At 36.0% G+C, this 19,304-nt stretch overlaps 1 protein-coding gene across 2 annotated transcripts; it reads left to right on the top strand.

Annotated features, from left to right (window-relative positions):
* The first annotated feature begins 1,802 nt into the window (after positions 1-1,802).
* On the top strand, positions 1,803-18,952 carry PLRG1 (pleiotropic regulator 1). 2 transcript variants are annotated; one of them, XM_036086977.2, is made up of 15 exons: positions 1,803-1,938; positions 3,298-3,404; positions 4,440-4,582; positions 5,279-5,332; positions 6,148-6,241; positions 6,434-6,521; positions 8,938-9,039; positions 10,180-10,272; positions 12,332-12,481; positions 12,571-12,672; positions 13,199-13,301; positions 14,024-14,132; positions 15,324-15,463; positions 15,949-16,142; positions 17,155-18,952. In XM_036086977.2, exons 1-15 carry the CDS (start codon positions 1,930-1,932, stop codon positions 17,212-17,214), a joined length of 1,548 nt encoding a protein of 515 aa, XP_035942870.1. In that variant the 5' UTR covers positions 1,803-1,929; the 3' UTR covers positions 17,215-18,952. The 2 variants fall into 2 exon arrangements, with proteins under 2 accessions (XP_035942870.1, XP_077925465.1); XM_078069339.1 differs by lacking the exon at positions 1,803-1,938 and adding an exon at positions 3,691-3,762 and having other exon boundaries at positions 3,337-3,404.
* Positions 18,953-19,304: the final 352 nt, after the last annotated feature.

Raw genomic sequence — 19,304 nt, 5'->3', positions numbered from 1 at the left:
GTGGGGGGTGGGAGGGATGGGGTGGCTGGGTGATAGACATTGGGGAGGGTATGTGCTATGATGAGCGCTGTGAATTGTGTAAAACTGATGAATCACAGACCTGTACCTCTGAAACAAATAATACATTATATGTTAAAAAAAAAAAGAAGATAGTAGGAAGGGAAAAATGAAGGGGGAGAAATCAGAGGGGGAGACAAACCATGAGAGACTATGGACTCTGAGAAACAAACCGAAGGTTTAAGAGGGGAGGGGGGTGGGGGGATGGGTTAGCCTGGTGATGGGTATTAAGGAAGGCACGTATTGAATGGAGCACTGGGTGTTATAGGCAAACAATGAATCATGGAACACTACATCAAAAACGAATGATGTAATGTATGGTGACTAATATAACAATAAAATTAAAAAAAATAAAATAGAAGCACAATCTAGTGCAATTTACCTCAACTATTACAATGCTTTTATGAGTCTGGGTTTATAAAATTTTTCCAGGATGATTAACATGTTAATAGGTCCAACTAGACAGTTATTATATTGCCATAGGTATATTAGAATCTTGTTTACATTTCTATAATTTTATTGCCTTTTAAAATCAAATTGTTTTGTATAGTTATTATATCTATGGGAAAGTTATAATATGGTATAGCTTCCCAAGTACATATTTTTACAATTATGGAATTTCTTTGCAAGGCCTACCACCAGTGGCCACTGTTACAGAAAATTAATTAGTAGGTCAAACTCACACTCAAATTCAAAGATGATTGTATTTTCAAGTAGAAACATGACCTTAATGTTTTTGATTAATTAAAAATCAATGAATTTCTAATGAGATTATCAATTCACATTGCTATACTTTTGATAAGATTTTTTTCCCCTCTCAAAGCATATGCTATATGCTCTGGGGAGAAGATCAGTGGAATTGATTAGGTTAAGGAACAAGCAAGGCCAGTGAAATGTTTGTCTATCAAGTTTACAAGTATCCATCTCTATCAGTTTTTCTTTTTACGTAGAAAAGTAATGGGGCAGGATTGATAGAAAACTGCATTTTACCTGAGTAAAAAACAAGATAAAATACCGATACTTTGGCACCAGGATGTGTATAAATAAAAATGGCTCAAGTCTTCAGTTGTGTCTTCCACCAGCTTTTGAAAAGCTGTACCCTGGCATTGTTGACGCCACATTAACTAGCAGACAAGTAGGAGGTGGCCAAAAATTATGCAGTTTTGAGGGATTAAAAAAAAAAATCTATGCAGCATAAAATAAATTTGGGGTTTTGCCATATAATGCTAAAACAAAAAATCTTTGCAAACTTTCTCAAATTGAAACTATTCTACAATATTCCTTCAACAAGTGTTAACTGGACAGTATAAGTGGAATTGCCTTTAGGAGCTAAGGCTACAAAGGCGTCAAAATGCTTCCAGCCAAGTTTAGCCAAGTAGTGGAAGCAGGCGACGTAAATCACAGCGGTGAGCACCAGAGGACAGGACGATTGAAGAGTTTTAGGGCTGACCGGGATTCGCTCTCACCAGACCCTCCCTAGCACTCACTGATTCCTTAGGTTCGCTGAAAAAAAAAAAAAGGATTAATTTCGGGAAACACAGCGCAAACAACCACATCCCTAAACCAAACTGTTTCAGTCTGACAATAAGGCAGAAAACGTTATTTCAAGACTTCCTCGGAGATCCGTAAAAGACCCTAAGGTCCGAGGTGGTAAGAGCCTCCTACCGCAGGGCCGAGGCCACGCCCCCGAAGAAAAAGGCCCGCCCCTCGATCCCAGAAGGCCGTCGGACGACCAGTACGCGTGCGCGGATTGCGTTACATCCGGCGCCAGGGCACTCGATTCCGGAAGGGACTGCACAGTTGTGGCGGCGGTTTCTGTGTTGCTGACTAGCGTTTCTTGTCTCGTGGAGCGGCGCGTTACACGGCAGCATCATGGTGGAGGTAAAGTGGTACTCGAGCGCTGAGGGGTCGTTCGCATCTGGAATGTTTTTGGCGGCTGGCGTGGGGGAACGAGGGTGTTTGGAGTTTGAGGAAGGTAGAGGCTTGCGAAGGGAGGCTCTCTGGCCGAGGCCGGTAGTCTCTTGTTAAGGTTTTCAGGGATAGAGGGAGGCCGGATGGGAGCACTCGCTGGAGGTTACCCCCGGGGGCGAGAAGCCTGAGAGAATTTCTACAGTTCTTATTTGACTCTTGAGCTCGGCAGTGCCCCCGGAGGCAGTGCTTCTGGACCCCTGGAATTCACCGTCTGCAGAGTAGTGTCAGTGGTTGTGTGTCCTAAAAGACTGGCAGTCCTCTCTGGTGTTAACTTTGTGCCTTCCTTCAGCTCTTCCCCAGGAAAACCTGCCATTTTGAAGTTTTGCATCAGCTGTTCTGTTAGCCAGCCTTGTCCGTCTTATCTCAGAAATATTTCTTGATTCTTGTCCATATCCACTGTCTTCACCTTAATTCAGACCAACATCATCTTTCCTCCGGGCAAGTGCATTTGCTCCCTGCTGGTGTTCTTGCTTCCATTTTTGTTTCACTCCCCCTCCCCGCCCCCGTAAATTGATCTGTTTAAAAATGTAGGTTGTTCATTTTTTTTTCTGCTTAAAATCCTTTATTGGCCCGATTTTTTAGAGCAAAAGGATAGACTATTGCAGTGATCCTAAAAAAAAAAAAAAATCCTTAACTTGGTCTGGACTTTTGTCTACCCTTGGAACCTCATCTCAGCATCACAGTCCACCTTCCTACGAACATACACAATTCTTTTGCAGCTCCCGCCATCATTGCAGTTACCAAACTCCTGTGTACATGGCATTTTCTCTCTGCCTGGATTGTTCTTACCTCTATTCTGCATAAGGCTAACTCTCTGCTTAACTAACACCTCAGAAAGGTCTCTCATAACTATCTTAAGTTTTTTCTCTGCCCCAGCCCCTTGCTTGTTTCCTTCATAGCACTTATCAAAATGTGTTGCTTATTTTTGTTTTCTCTTGAGAACTGGGACCATGGCTGCCTTTTCATCATTCTTTTGTTAGCTTCTAAGACAGTACCTCCCAGACACATGGTAGGAGCTCAGTAAATATTTGTTGAATAAATGACTAAGCTCAGGCATCACTAATTGGTATACCTGGGACTCTGGCCAATGAGGAGTTTCCTCTTCTTCTCTGAACTTGACTCCTATAGCTTGCTACAAATAGCTGTGGTGAGTGGTACAAAGCTTTTTACATATTTAAACATGTAAAGTGTATAACTAATTTGACTTTAATTTAGGTTATGGTATGTGTAATTTGTAGCTAGGTATGTGATTATATTCTTTCTTTCTAGGAGGTACAGAAACATTCTGTGCACACACTTGTGTTCAGGTCATTGAAGAGAACCCATGACATGTTTGTAGCTGATAATGGAAAACCTGTGCCTTTGGATGAAGAGAGGTAGGTATTGTTCCTTTTCAGTTGCTAGAATATTTAAGCTTCTGATGTTGGGGGAAGAGAGCAGGGAGAGGGGGACCTTTAAAGATTAGTGAGTGGTACTAACATAGGATATCTGTTCAGTAATGAATGGTGTTTGGGCATGATTTAAGCTGATTTAACTTTTTTTTGGCCTTGTCTTTCACAGTAAAAAACCCATTAATTAATTGCATTTATAAATACCCAGTAATTAGGAGAGTCCCTTTTAGGTGTTATATTTTATAATCAATCACTTTGTATGTGCTTTCAGCTTCCCGCTGCTCTCAGAGCCTTGCTGAGCTGAAATTGTACCTGGCCAGTACCTCTACTCCCATCTTTTCTCGTTAGTATGATGAAGATTTTTGAGTGGTGGCATATTTTTGGTTCTACATCTCCAGCTCCAGTCTGGGATTGCATTATGTGCAGTGTTCCTTCTTTGTCCTTTACCCTTTTAAAATCTACTTAATTCCTAAGACAAGCGTCTATATTTAATTTATAAAGTGAGCTGTTCTTAAAATTAATATAATAAGTGCATTTCTTTTAAAAATACTGGACTAATTAAGTACTTTGGTTAGTTCTAATTAATCTTTTTAGATACATCCAGTAAGGGTTATGATAGAAGCTTTTACTATACTTTTATATTTACACATTTGAAGGAAAGTATATTGACTTTGAGGTTTTTAAAAGGATATATTAGTTTCTATATATTTTTAAGTCAGACCCTGGATAATTTATCATGAAAGGTTTTATATTTATTGGTTAACAAACTAAAATGTTACTTAGACTTAATGGATGCTATGTGGTGGATTGTGAACAAAAGTGTGGAAATGCACTTGGAAGTTTCGAGCTTTTTAAAATACTATTTAACTTTAAAAACTTCATAGAATTTTTTCTACATGATTAGGCAAACCTAAGCTTTTTAAGTACTTGTGTTTCTTGGCTATCTATGAATATATTTCCATTGGCTAATATATTTAAAGCACTCAAAGACACATTCTTATGTTCATAATTTTTAAATAGTCACAAACGGAAAATGGCAATCAAGCTGCGTAATGAGTATGGTCCTGTGTTGCACATGCCTACTTCAAAAGAAAATTTTAAAGAGAAATGTCCTCAGAATGCATCGGATTCATATGGTCATAAACAGTATCCTGCCAATCAAGGTAAGTATGTGTTATCAGAAATGTCAGGACTTTAATATTTTAAAAATGGAAAAATGAAATGTTTTAGTGCCTGTCCCAAAAGGACTGATTAGAGCCGTAACCTATTGAACAACTATACCGGTATTATAGCGGAAGTGTTGATTTTCTCATTGGAGTGTGATTTGAGATTATTGGTTGGTGGATTTTTTCTTAGAGGAAATAAAAAAAAGGGGTAGAATAATAATGGCAGAAATTCTTAGGATATAGAGAAGGTCACAGTGGAGACTAAAAGAAAAATTTCTAATCCATGAAAAGACCATCTATTTTGGCTACCATTCAGAAAAGTGATATTAAGCACTGACACTGCAGTGAATAAAGATAATCTTAAGATTCCACAGAGAAATCATTTGCTTGGAAGAAAAACCAGAGAGTGGGTTGTTACTTGATAGGATGATCTCTGTACACACCATTACAATTATACAGCTTTTTTGACATCATATTAGTAAATGGTCAAGGAAATAGCTGTGTACATGGTCCTCAGAAGTCAAAACAAAAATCAATATATCTTGGTTCTGAGGTTTGGGTTTAGTTGGGAAAATTTGGGAAATTCAGTTGGTAATTTAATACTCATTAAAAGAGATTTATATATATATATATGTGTATATATATATATATGATAAATTTGCCATTGATGATGATTCCTCTTCCTTTTTTAAGGACAAGAAGTTGAATATTTGGTGACAGGTACACATCCATATCCACCAGGACCTGGTAAGTGAGCTATTACATACTGAAAATATCTTACAGACATTTCCATGAATGAACCAATAATATGATTCTAATTGCCTGTAAAATGCAAGACAAGCTCAGTAGCCAGGCATCCAGGCATAGCTTTTTAGATGGTAGTTAATTAATACTCAGTTTCATACGCATTCATTCAGCAAACATTCTTAAGCACCTACATTTTTTCAGGTGCTATGCTAGGAATTCAGACTTAGTAAGAGTGCTCCAGGCTAAACCATGCTTATATGGAGGTTTAAACAGACATGTTATTATCACTAAACTTACAAAAGCGATAGAAGTGTTAGTATAGAAGCAGGTATGATAGAAATGTCTACTAGATGTCTGTGTGTATAGACAGTTGGCACATAAATGGAGTGGCTAGTATAATGGGGTGGAGGACAAAAAGCTTAGTATATCTAGGTTCTAGTAATTTTAGAAGATAGGATTTACCATGTTGAAAGTACAGGTAAATTGGTGCCTCTTGCTTAGTAATTTACATTCATTCTTGAAAACATTTGGGAACTGCTTATGGTATTGTTCCGAGATAATAGAAATTTAACTTTACTATCTTGGGTATGTTAAGACCAAGCTACTTGTGATTAAGTCAAGTTTGAGTTATGTGGTTTTAAGTTATATTTATTATAAAAAAGTTAGAAATAAAAGACAAAACATAAGAGAAATTTTTGTAATATTACCACCTGGAGATAATCACATGTTTTCTTCCAGTATTTTATTTTAAACCCATGTAAATGAAATCAAAGATAGCTACTAGAAGGAATTGATTTATTTATTTTTTTAAACAGGGGTTGCTTTGACAGCAGATACTAAGATCCAAAGAATGCCAAGTGAATCAGCCGCACAATCCTTAGCTGTGGCATTACCTTCTTCTCAGACCAGGTATAATTACAGAGATTTTGAAAGCATAATTGGTTGTTTACATTTTTTTCTCATTTTTAAGATTTCTTTATAATTATGTGTTACGTGACATTTTCCTTTATCATTGCTTACAAAAATTTAAAGAGTTGGTTCTGCACAACACATGACTGGAGACAATTAATTACTTAGAATGTGATACTTCCTTTGCCTCAGGGTTGATGCAAATCGTAGTGCACCTACTGGAGGTGAATACCGACATCCAGGAGCTTCTGACCGTTCACAGCCTGCAGGGATGACTTCAGTAAGTTTCTCTGTGTCCGTTCGCGCTGCAGGTTTCCATCTTTTGGAGCTCGTTGCCTTATTTCCCTTTATTCCAAGAGTCTGAGGTTAAATGTTAAATAAATGAAAAATCTCCTTGCTTGTCGTTTAAGTAAATAGCAGCTGACTGAGCCAGTTAATGTTTTATAGCCCTAAAATTTAAGTTGCTAGTGATTTTGCATATTTTTTAGAATTTAAAATTCTAAATTCTGTGTCTGTTGCACATTGTATCTAATATGTATTTTGGTATGGGTAGTGTGATGTTTTATTGTCCACTATTAAAAATACAAGGAATGCTATTGTGAAACTTGTATTAGTATGTGTTAGATATGAAAATCTCTCTTTTTTTAAACTCTAAGTTGGTTTACACAGTTTGAGTTGAGTACTGTTAGTAATGTAATATTCGTAGGCTGTAGAAGTAGTATCTTATAAATGAACATTTAGAAATACGGAAGTTTATCTATTTGTAAGTAAATGGCAGCTAATGTTAACTGGTGAAAGTAATTAACAAAAAGAATAACTGAAAATATCTAGTTTATTTTATCATGCTGTCACTTGAGTAACTGCAGGCTAAATGAATGAATTTGTGGTCTTCCCACCACATTTCTTCTTTTGCCTCCATTCATAGATCTCTGCCCAGGCTTTCTGTCTCCTAAGGAGGAGGTAATATAAGCTTCTTGATGGTAGGAACTTACGGACTTAAGTATTTTTGGGGTGGATGGATGGATGCTCACCATAGTAGATGGTATATCAGCTGGAATACCTTTTAAAATATTACTTAAACTTCTCCAAAGGCAAGGGAAACAGGCAAAAATGAGCTATTGGGATTTCATTAAGATAAAAAGGGTTTTCACAGCAAAGGAAACAGTTGACAAAACCAAAAAGACAATCTACAGGATGGGAGAAGATATTTATGGAAGTTTTATCTGATAAAGGGCTAGTATCCAAAATCTATAAAGAACTTATCAAATCAACACCCAAAAAATAAATAATCCAGTCAAGAAATGGGCAGAAGACATGAATGGACATTTCTCCAAAGAAGACATACAGATGGCCAATGGACATATGAAAAAATTCTCAACATCACTCGGCATCAGGGAAATACAAATCAAAACCACAATGAGATACGACTTCACACCAGTCAGAATGGCTAAAATTAACAAGTCAGGCAGGAAACAACAGACGTTGGCAAGGATGTAGAGAAAGGGGAACCCTCTTACACTGTTGGTGAGAATGCAAGCTGAAAAACAGTATGGAGGTTCCTCAAAAAGTTAAAAATAGAGCTGCCCTATGACCCAGCAATTGCACTACTAGGTATATACCTGAAAGATACAAATGTAGTGATCCGAAGGGGCACCTGCACCCCAGTGTTTATAGCAGCAATGTCCACAATAGCCAAACTATGGAAAGAGCCCAGATGTCCATCAACAGATGAATGGATAAAGAAGAGTGGTATAAATACAATAGAATATTACTCAGCCATCAAAAAAATGATATCTTGCCATTTGCAATGACGTGGATGGAACTAGAGTGTATCATGCTGAGCGAAATAAGTCAGAGAAAGACAGTAATCCTCTGATTTCACTCATATGTGGAATTCAAGAAATAAGAGAGAGGAGCATAGAGGAAGGGAGGGAAAAATAAAACAAAATGCAATCAGAGGGAGGCAAACCATAAGAGACTCTTAACTGAGGGTTGCGGGAGGGGCGTGGGGGGATTGGGTAACTGGGTGATGGGCATTAAGGAGGGCACATGATGTAATGAGCACTGGGTGTTATATAAGACTGATAAATCACTGAACCCTACCTCTGAAACTAAAACTATATGTTAATTAATTGAATTTAAATTTAAAAAATAAAATACTAAATATTTTTTGGAAGAAAGTTTCTCTTTTTGCTATTAAGTGATAATGTTAAAATACAACAATGAAAGGCAATGACATTAATCCACTTACAATTACTCAAATAATAATAGGAGCTTACATTGAGCATTTACAGAGTAGTAACACTATTTTCACAGTAACTGTCTGAGGTAGGCACTGTTCTTTCCATTTTACAAAGCAGGCACAGAGGTTATATAATTTTTACCTAAAGCCAGTTAGCTAGTAATTAGCAGAGCGGCGTTCATGAACCCACGCACAGTGGTATGTGCTCTTAACTCTAATGTTCTGCCTCTGAGATTTTTTTAATTGATTTTTAAAATTAAAATTAACATACGGAAAATACAGTTCTGACTAGAAGTCTCAGTTATGACATCATTTTCTATTTATGCAACTATTTTGGCTTTTCCTCTTCAATTAAGGAAAAAACAAATCTCCTTTCTGAATTTTTCTTTTTTGAATGAACATGACATGTTAGGTGTGATGTCTTTAATGATAATGTAATCTGTTCTCTATCTAGGCTGTCATGGAGGCTGGCAATGCCAAGAACTCTGCACTGATGGCTAAAAAAGCCCCTACGATGCCAAAACCCCAGTGGCACCCACCATGGAAACTCTACAGGGTGAGTGAATCTGTATGTTATTCCACTGCAGGAATGATGATTGCTTTCCACTTACCGAGAGCTCAGGAATAGAATAAGGACGAAAAGGAGTGAATATGAGAACTGATCTGAGATGGGATGGGGGAAGGGTTTTAGGCACAATCTTAAAAGACATCTTAGGAAGGAGACTTAAGTAAAAACCATGTGCATATATGCATGTGTGTGTGTATGTATATATATATATATATATACATGTGTATATATATACTATATGCATACATATATATATACTATTATACCATATTATAGTATACTACCATACTGCATATATATATATATATATATATATATATATATATACACACTATAGGATACAGTATAAAACGTTGACAGAAACCTATTAAAACGTGGAGAATGGATGAAATAAATTTTCTAAGTGTTTGAAGTACTTAATCTGAAGGCCAGGAGGAAGAACAACATGTAACGATATTTTTTTGGCGCTATTGATTATCTTTTCAATTGTATTAAATTAAAATAATTCAAAATGTACCAGATCTAAAATGAAATGTATATGGTAGGGAAACCATAGCTACACGTATGTTGAATTTTAGTTCTCTAGTTATACACTAAAATAGACTTTCTTTTGGTGTACAGACCTAATAAGTTTTAATAGATGTAGAACTTTGGGTAGTCACTGCCACAATCAGTATATAGAAGTTCCATCAACTCAAAAAGCACTCCTGTGCTATTATTTTATAGTCATACCTTTCCGTACCCCTGGCAACTGTTCAGCTGTTTTCCATACTATAGTTGTGTTTTTTTCAATTTTGTTATATAATGGGATTACACAGTATGTACCTTTTGAGACTGACTTCCTTCAGCTTAATGCCTTTGAGAATCCTCCAGGTCGTTGCATGTATTAATATATTCCTCTTTATTGCTGAGTAGTATTCCATTGTATAGCTATATCATAGTTTGTGTGTATCTATTTACTGATTGAAGGTAATATTTGTAATTCTAAAATCTAATTGTCAAATAATTTTATAAATGTATTTGAAGATATGAGGAGGATAAACTTGACTTCTGTGTCATAAATTGAAATTGAATAAACTCTAACTTATATGTAATGAGTCTGCCCATTCTTCCTTTTGTTTTATACAGGTGATCAGTGGGCATCTTGGCTGGGTTCGCTGTATTGCTGTAGAACCTGGGAATCAGTGGTTTGTAACTGGATCTGCTGACAGAACTATAAAGGTAATAGGAAGGAGGAAGAAAAAAAAATTACGACTTTTTATTTGCTACGTAAATTTAATCTTATTTTCCTAGGTGGGAGTTGCTGTTGGAGTTCCTCTGATTTCTTAGACCTGAGTATGGAGTAAAACTTACTATCTTTATCAGTTCGTTGTTCCAAATAAATATGTTTGGAAAGTGGTATTTAAATAACAGGTTTTTCCCAATAGTACATACTGACTACCTACCACTAATTCCTTGATATTTAAGTTTTTTTCTCCTCTGATTGCAGAATTCAAGCATGCTTATATATAAAAAATGTGGAAAATACAGAAAAGTATAAAAGAACACAAACCCATACATAATCCAACACTCAGATAATTTGAACGAATTTCTTTTTAGTATTTATTTCTGTGCGTATGTGTCATTACATTTCCGTCTGAGCTTTTTTCCTGTGTGTATAAATGTATATATTTAAAAAAATCATGATGGGGCACCTGGGTGACTCAGTCAGCTAAGCAACCGACTCTTGGTTTCAGCTTAGGTCCTGATCTCCGGCTCCTTACTCAGCACGAATCTGCTTGAGACTCTTTCCTCCCTTTGCTCCACCCACCCCTCCCCTGTGCGCACACACTCTCTCTCAAATATTAAAAAAATACATAAATAAAAAATCATGATTGATATGTAGTTTTGTACTCTGCTTTTTTTCCACTTAATATATCAGAGGCATATTGTGAAAAAATGAACTTTTTTTAAATGGTTTCATGATATATCATTTAGATATTTTGTAATCTTCCTATTGTTAGACATCGAAGTTTTCAGTTTCTTGATTTTCACTATCACAATGCTGTAATTTTGTGCCTAAAGCTTTTTGCTGTATTTTAAATTATTTTGTTATGACAGATTCCCAGAAATGGAATTAATGGGTCAAACATTTTTGAAGTTGACACCCAAAGTACAAATTATTTTCCAAAATGGGTGAATTGATAATTTGCAGTGTATGAGAGGATCCTTTTCAACACACTGATTGTGTATCTTTAAAAATATCTACTAACGTGTTAAGCAGAAATGGTTATCTAATCTTTTAAAAACTGTCCATAAAAAATTTCTAGTGGGGTTGAACTTTTTGATACCTAATAAAGCTGTTCTTAGGTTTTTTCAACATGTATATATTTTTTTATTGAGGTATAATTGGTATACAATATTAGTTTTAGGTGTACAACATAATGATACAATATTTGTATATGTTGTGAAATCACCACAACAAATCTAGTTAACATGTCACCATACGTAGTTACAGAATTTTTTTTCCTTGTAGTGAGAATTTTAAGATCTACTCTCAACAACTTTTAGATATGCAGTGCAGTATTACTATAATTGCCATGCTGAACATTATATCCCCATGACTTACTTATTTTGTAACTGGAAGTTTGTACCTTTGACTCTTTACCCATTTCACCCACTCCCCACCCCCACCTCTGGCAACCATTGATCTGTTCTCTGTATCTGTGAGCTTGGGTTTTTTTTGTTTGTTTTTAGAGTTCACTTATCAGTGAAATCACATAGTATTTGTCTTTCTTGGTCTGACTTACTTCCCACAGCATAATGCACTTGAGGTTCACCCATATTGTTGTAAATGGCAAGATTCCATTCTTTTTCATGGCTGAATGATAGTCCATTGTGTGTGTATACATAAATATATATAGACACCACATTTTTTCTATCCATTCATCCTTTAATGGACATTTAGGTTGTTTCTGTAGGGTTTTGTTTTTTTGTTTTTTTTCTAAGTTGTTGCCATCTTTGCCTAAGTTAATATAGTATTCATACTTTATCTGTGATATCCTTTTATATGTTAAGATTTTGTCATTTATTGCAAATATTTTCCCAGTTTCAACATGTTTTTTAATTCTTTTTTCCCCTGCTTAACAAGGGAGGAGATTGGTGGGAGATTATTTTGCAAATTTTTAAAGTTTTATATGTTTATAACTTTCACTTTTTGAATATTTAAATTTAACATTAAGAATCTAAATATTTGCTTTGGGATAATTAAGAAGGAAAATTAAATATTCTTTGATTGCAGATCTGGGACTTGGCTAGTGGCAAATTAAAACTGTCATTAACTGGGCACATTAGTACAGTGCGTGGTGTGATAGTAAGTACGCGGAGCCCTTACCTGTTCTCCTGTGGAGAAGACAAACAAGTCAAATGCTGGGATCTTGAATATAATAAGGTAAGCTTGGAGTTAAGGGTTTAAAACATTATGAACCACCGTTTTCCTTTATAATGATAGAGATTTTAACTTTTCTGCTTTATTTTTAGGTTATAAGGCACTATCATGGACATCTAAGTGCCGTGTATGGTTTGGATTTGCACCCAACAATTGATGTGCTGGTAACCTGTAGTCGTGATTCAACTGCACGGGTAAATGGAATAGAGCTTTGTGTTTCTCTGTAAATATATTGCATCTTACACTATGCATATTTGGTCATGGAGTCATATGTTATTTGTTAGAGAATTCAAGATAGTTGCCTTGACCAGCAATAGCCCTGTCCCTCAGTTTCTTGACTCGTATGTTTTTCCACTTTCATTTTCAGTTCTCTGGCCTCATCATGTTTATTATTGGGAATGCCCTGCCTCTGAAATGGGACACTCACACGTTCCATTCCATCACTGCAACAGTTTCTGTTAGCTATTTCCTTCAGTAGTCTCATTATACCCATTCTTATACTTTCAGCACCCTGATCTTTCAGGTTTTTTTTTTTCCTGTTAGCTGCCTCCTATCTACATTCCCCATCTGGCTTACAGATCATTATCTTTCTTTGAAACGATTTTTCATTCTATTCAGGCACAGTTGTCTGGTAAATTCGCAGCTTTGAATTGGTGCAGTTACCTGCCTGAGATATGAATACCTGTTCTCTCTGACAATATGTCCCTCGTGTTTTTATAGATTTGGGATGTGAGAACTAAAGCCAGTGTACATACATTATCCGGACATACAAATGCAGTTGCTACGGTGAGGTGTCAAGCTGCAGAACCACAGATTATTACTGGTATGATTGATACTTTCTAAGTTTACAGTGTATTTGATCAGAATGCATCATGATTTTACTACACTTTTCATATTCACCGGTGACTCTGGCTTTGTTGCAGAGGTACATTGTTTCTGTGCGCATTTGAAATTTACTATGGTAACATTTCATTTGATTGTTTTTATCTCATACTCTATGTATCATAGAATATATCATACCCAATATCATGTAATGTCTGACTAGAAAATGGTGCTGTTAGATAGATTCAGACATTGTTTCATAGTATCAGAATTACTGTCTAGGAAACTGAAGCCAAAAGACAAAATACCCAGAGACCAATAACCTTTAGAGCTGGTTTGAGTCTTGTTTTGCTAATGTTAAGATTAATAATAGACCTTACGAGTAGAAAATAATTTCTTCATTTGATGCATTTTGTTAATTAAAAATCGTTTGTTTTTTTTCCTTCCCCTCCATGAGGGGTAATATCATGTATTTGCTGTATTTGTTAATTGCATTTGTTCTAGCTGTTCAGTTGACAGTGCTTCAAGCATTTACTGCATTTTTTTAGCGTTAAATTTAAAACCAACCTAAAAGTTTGGAGCTGTAAAGTAATGAGCCAGGAGTTAGTATGACTTTTCATTTAGTATGTATGTGTCTATGGAAGACTGATTCATAATTTTTATGTTTGATTTTTGCATTATTTTTCCTGATCTGCATTTTGTGGATATGTGTTTTCATTATAGGAAGCCATGATACTACAATACGATTATGGGACTTGGTGGCTGGAAAAACAAGAGTCACATTAACAAATCACAAAAAATCAGTCAGGGCTGTGGTTTTACATCCAAGACAGTAAGTGTATTAATTAGCTTCTCTTTTTTCTTCCATTTCTAGAGTAAGTATGGAAATACTAACATTAGTGCTACTTTGGTAGTCGTTTAGCCATTGTCATTTCCAGGCCTGTGCCACTTACGAACGTGCATTTCTTTCATTTTTTTCCTATGTAGTATTTTGCTTCATGACCTATGTATGATGAGGAAAATTTTCCACAAGGTGAAAAATGATAGCAGATGAGACAATATGGCTAAGAGCTGCGTGTCAAAGTAGAGGCTAATAGAAGATGGATTTAGTGTTTGACAGAAATGTTATTGGATACTGAGATCTACATAGAATAGTTTAATTCTTAAAGAGGAAGTAGTATACATAGAAAAAAATAGTAGGAACCCTGAACATTATAATCAGGGTGTCCATAGAAGTGGGGCATAAGATCACAACCTGTTAGTTAAATCACATCACCCTGACCCTTTTCTGGTCACATTGATTTTTTTTTCTGTCCTCCCTCTCCCCCTTATCCATTATTTCCTTCTTCCTCCATTTTTCTGTCTTCCTCACTCCCTTTCTTCCTCTCGTTCACTTCCTTTTTTTTTTTTTTTAAGATTTTATTTATTTGACAGAGACAACATCGAGAGAGAGAGAGCACAAGTAGGGGGAGTGGGAGAGGGAGAAGCAGGCTCCCCACTGAGCAGAGGGAGCCCAATGTGGGGCTCGATCCCAGGACCCTGGGACCATGACCCAAGCCGAAGGCAGACACTTAACAACTGAGCCACCCAGGCGCCCCTCGTTAACTTCCTTTTTCTCTCTCTTCCTCTTGCCCTCTGTTTCTTTCCTTTTTTTCCTTTCTTCCTATAGCCCCATCTCTCCCTCTCTTGCTCTGTTCAGGATAGTTTCATAACCCCTTGTCCTTAATCTGAGTTTAGGGGTTTGTACATTTGTGGCTTTAGCTCAGTGGAGAGCATTGGGGAAATGAGAAACATTAATCTAGGACTTAAAATATATTTAAAATAATTTGAAGATCTGATTTGAGATTTGACTTGGAACAAATGTCTTTGTATTTTTACCTCTTGGTACGACAATAATATTTTGCTACAACTCTGTAGATCCATAAGTACATGTGTAGAATACAACCATAAAAAGCTTTTTTGAATTCACCATTTTATTTAACTTGGTTTACTTAATCACGAATTCTTTTTCATCTTATTTCAGTTATACATTTGCATCTGGCTCTCCAGATAATATAAAACAGTGGAAATTCCCTGATGGAAGTTTTATTCAAAATCTTTCTGGTCATAATGCTATTATTAACACGTTGACAGTGAATTCTGATGGAGTGCTTGTTTCTGGAGGTAAAATAAGATTTTAATAATAAATGTGTTTTAGTCATTTTTTCTTTTTGTAAATGAGTAAACATTTGTAAAATTTCTAAGCCATCCCACCTAAGTATTACAGCACAACTTGCCTGATTAATGTGTATTTGGATGTTCCTATGTGTGTTCATGTGTGTTTGTAATACATGTAGCATATTTCATGGTTTAGTCTTCTTTGAGTTCCCACATGATAAATCTAATGTATTCATGCTGAGAATTGCCTAAATTTTGGTTGTGTATTCCAGAACTAGATAGCATTTTGTGGTGCTTTTTGAGCTCTATAATAAATTCTGAATTAGGCACAAATGAAAGTAGACAAACCAATATTAAGAGAAGCTTGAGTGCCTGTGTCTTACAACTTTAGTCTTTATGGTCATGGTGCTTGACTCATGGATGGTGCTTAAATGTTTGCCAAGCTGAATTGTTGAAAGGCTACCACGTTTAATTAGATTTTTTCCTTTAAGCTGACAATGGCACTATGCATCTTTGGGACTGGAGAACTGGCTACAATTTCCAGAGAGTTCATGCAGCTGTGCAGCCTGGATCTTTGGACAGTGAATCAGGAATATTTGCTTGTGCTTTTGATCAGTCTGAAAGTCGGTTACTAACAGCTGAAGCTGATAAAACCATTAAAGTGTATAAAGAGGATGATACAGCGGTAAGTTTTCTATTTCACATACATTTTGAAGTAAAATAAATCAACCATACCAATTTTGCAAGTGCTTTCTCATTTTAAAGTAATTCTTAATCTCAGGAAACAAACTGAGGGTTGCTGGAGTGGTGGGGGGTGGGAGGGATGGGGTGGCTGGGTGATAGACATTGGGGAGGGTATGTGCTATGGTGAGCGCTGTGAATTGTGTAAGACTGTTGAATCACAGACCTGTACCTCTGAAACAAATAATACGTTATATGTTAAAAAAAAAAAAAGATAGCAGGAAGGGAAAAATGAAGGGGGGGAAATCGGAGGGGGAGACAAACCATGAGAGACTATGGACTCTGAGAAACAAACTTAGGGTTCTAGAGGGGAGGGGAGGGGAGTGGGGGATGGGTTAGCCTGGTGATGGGTATTAAAGAGGGCACACACTGAATGGAGCACTGGGTGTTACACGCAAACAATGAATCATGGAACACTACATCAAAAACTAATGATGTAATGTATGGTGATTAACATAACATAAAAAAAATTTAAAAAATTATCAGAAGGGAAAATAATCTTTATAGTATTTAAGTATTTGTCATCTCGAATAATGTCTGCTCATAGATTTCTGTATTGGTTTCATTGATGCCAGCGAATCCATAGACTGTTTTAATTTTATCCTTACTATAATTATTGGGAAAATCTTACATCAAGAATAACCACAAACAAATAAATTCCTATGCAAATTAACTTTAAAATCATAAGCTTTGGTATTACTAGAGTACCTAAATAGCAATTTTATTAGAGTTGAAAAACCATGAACTGAATTTGTAGTGAACCCATTCATCCTTTATTAGGTTCAGATGATGTCAAAAGTTTGTCAGCTATTCCTAAAATTGTTAAAGAACTGCTAAATATGTAATGCCAACCAATGTAATTTAGAATAGATGCCTATTTTTGTTAGGAAGAGAGTTATTAATATAAAGCAAATTAATAATACTTTGTTTTAACTTCTTTAATTTTCTATTTCCAGACAGAAGAAACTCATCCAGTCAGCTGGAAGCCAGAAATTATCAAGAGAAAGAGATTTTAATATGGCATTATCTTCATGGTGGCTCCCTTTTCTTTTTTTTTTTTTTTTTTTAAAAAGCGTGGTATTGATGAGGATATCCAGTCATTTTGTGCTCTGGCTAGGAATATAAAGCAGAAACTCACATGCTTAAATGATTCCTGCTTCATACTTTACAATAAACTGCCCCTCTGTGTTATTATTTCCAAAATAAATAGAGATCCTAGGAAGTAAGATGCAGATATCAAGCATATGTAGGTTTGTTGAACATGACTATTCTAAAGATAGAATTGACAGTTTTATTAAAAGACACCTTTTTAAAAAAAACTTACAAAACTGCTTACTATAATAAGGACTTGTTTCAAGGGGAGCAGTTGCATTTTTTGGGGGGGTTTTGTTTTTGTTTTAGTCCTTTAAGAACTAGTATCTGTGACTAATAATTGGGGATTAAAGGATTTGAAGTTTTACTTATGTATGTTTATTCCACAAACAGTTTTTGAGTGCATGTTCTACAAAGTTCTGCACTGGATACTGTTCAGGAGATAGCCAAGTATAAGATGTATGTCCTCCAAGACCCTAGTAGCTTATTATAGAAATGCTGTAATAGAAATGAAGGCAAATAGCCAGAGTATCACAGAGGAAAAGACCATCGCTTTTTTCCAGAGAGCACTGTGGAAGACTTCACAGAGTCCGGGGTATTTGAGCTGAGCCTTGAGAGGGCAGAGAGGGAAACTGGTATCAATACCTAGGATGAGGCATAACAGTGAATGAAACCAGACCTGTGAAATTGGGATGTGTTCTAGGAGCAAAGAATTGTCTGCTGCAGTTGAGTAACGAGTACAGCTGGTTGGTGGTGGAGAAAGCTCATTTGGAGTTTGGATTTATTCCCCAAGCAGTAGGATACCAATATAGGTATCAAAACCTGGAGGAATTAATGAGATACCAGTGGAGGTATTTGCAGCTGTGGCAAGCAAGGGCTGCAGCCTTTTTGAAGACTTTCTGGAAAAGTGTTATTTAAGTTGCTGATACCTATTCCTTGTGGTAAATACGAGTTTTCGAAACCCTGCTCTTAGGATCCTGATACCCCGTCAGTCAACAAAATGTGTCCAACTGCACTTTCTGTAGTTAGAAAACACAGTGACAAGAACAATTGATACAGATTTTTTTTTTCAAAATAAAAAAATTGCACCATAATTTTGAATAAGCATTTCTAAAGTATACCAGTATCCCATCTTGCATGCTGTAGGTGGGAGTATAAGTTTATAACCTTTAAGAGGGGGGTTTTTCAGAATATATTGAAAATGCTCAAACCATTTGGCTAATTCTTCATTAAAAAGATTAGGAAACTGCCTAATAGGAATAATCTGACAAGTGTACACAAGCAAGTTTACTGCACCTTTGTTCTTTAATTATTAAAACTGGCTCAAATGTCCTATCAATAAGGGATGGTTTAATAGATTATGGTACCTTCATGCAATTTATTTCTATCCATTAAGAGTGAGGAATGTCTGGACTAATAATAAGACGTCCAAACTTTACTCTTAGGTAAAAAAAACAAGTTGTGGAAGCATTTTTTGTAGAATAACTTGTTAATGCTATAAAAAATAATGGAATAGTAATACCACATTGTTACCAGTGGCTTTGTGAGGGAGTAAAATTGTGGGAGAACTTTCATGATTGGCTTTATATATTTCTATAATGTTTTAATTTTCTATAAGCATGTATTTTGTAAGCTTAAATAAAGAAATCCACTACACTTGCATCCCTGAGAGATTCTCATATACCTTCCAACAGGAGAAAAATAGAGGTGAATAGGGTCCCATCCCCAAAGGCCAACAAGAAATTATTGCTAGTACAAGGAGGTGAGAAAGATCGCTTTTTTTATCCTGCCTAGCAAAGCTTCAGCTGTTGTTTGTTGATACACAAGTATCAAATTCTGAGTAGCATTTAAGAAACCCATTTCCCTGCTTCGTGCTGTTTTGTATTATGGTCTTGGATTATCTTGCAAAAACTGCATCTACCACATGTTCATGAACCCCATGGAATTTTAGGCAGAATTTCATGCATGCACTCTTTTTTCTTTTTTTTAAACCTACTTGACAGAACCCCAACCC

The sequence above is a fragment of the Halichoerus grypus genome, chromosome 3, assembly GCF_964656455.1.
Source record: "Halichoerus grypus chromosome 3, mHalGry1.hap1.1, whole genome shotgun sequence".
Taxonomy (NCBI): Eukaryota; Metazoa; Chordata; class Mammalia; order Carnivora; family Phocidae; genus Halichoerus; species Halichoerus grypus.
Note: the sequence above shows the minus strand (reverse complement) of the source record. Positions and strands in the feature narration are given on the sequence as shown.

Excerpts from the sequence above, each read along its gene's own strand:
- PLRG1 (XM_036086977.2), top strand. Across the intron at positions 10,273-12,331 it reads CTGCTGACAGAACTATAAAG|ATCTGGGACTTGGCTAGTGG; the intron begins GTAATAGGAAGG and ends CTTTGATTGCAG. Across the intron at positions 12,482-12,570 it reads GGGATCTTGAATATAATAAG|GTTATAAGGCACTATCATGG; the intron begins GTAAGCTTGGAG and ends CTTTATTTTTAG.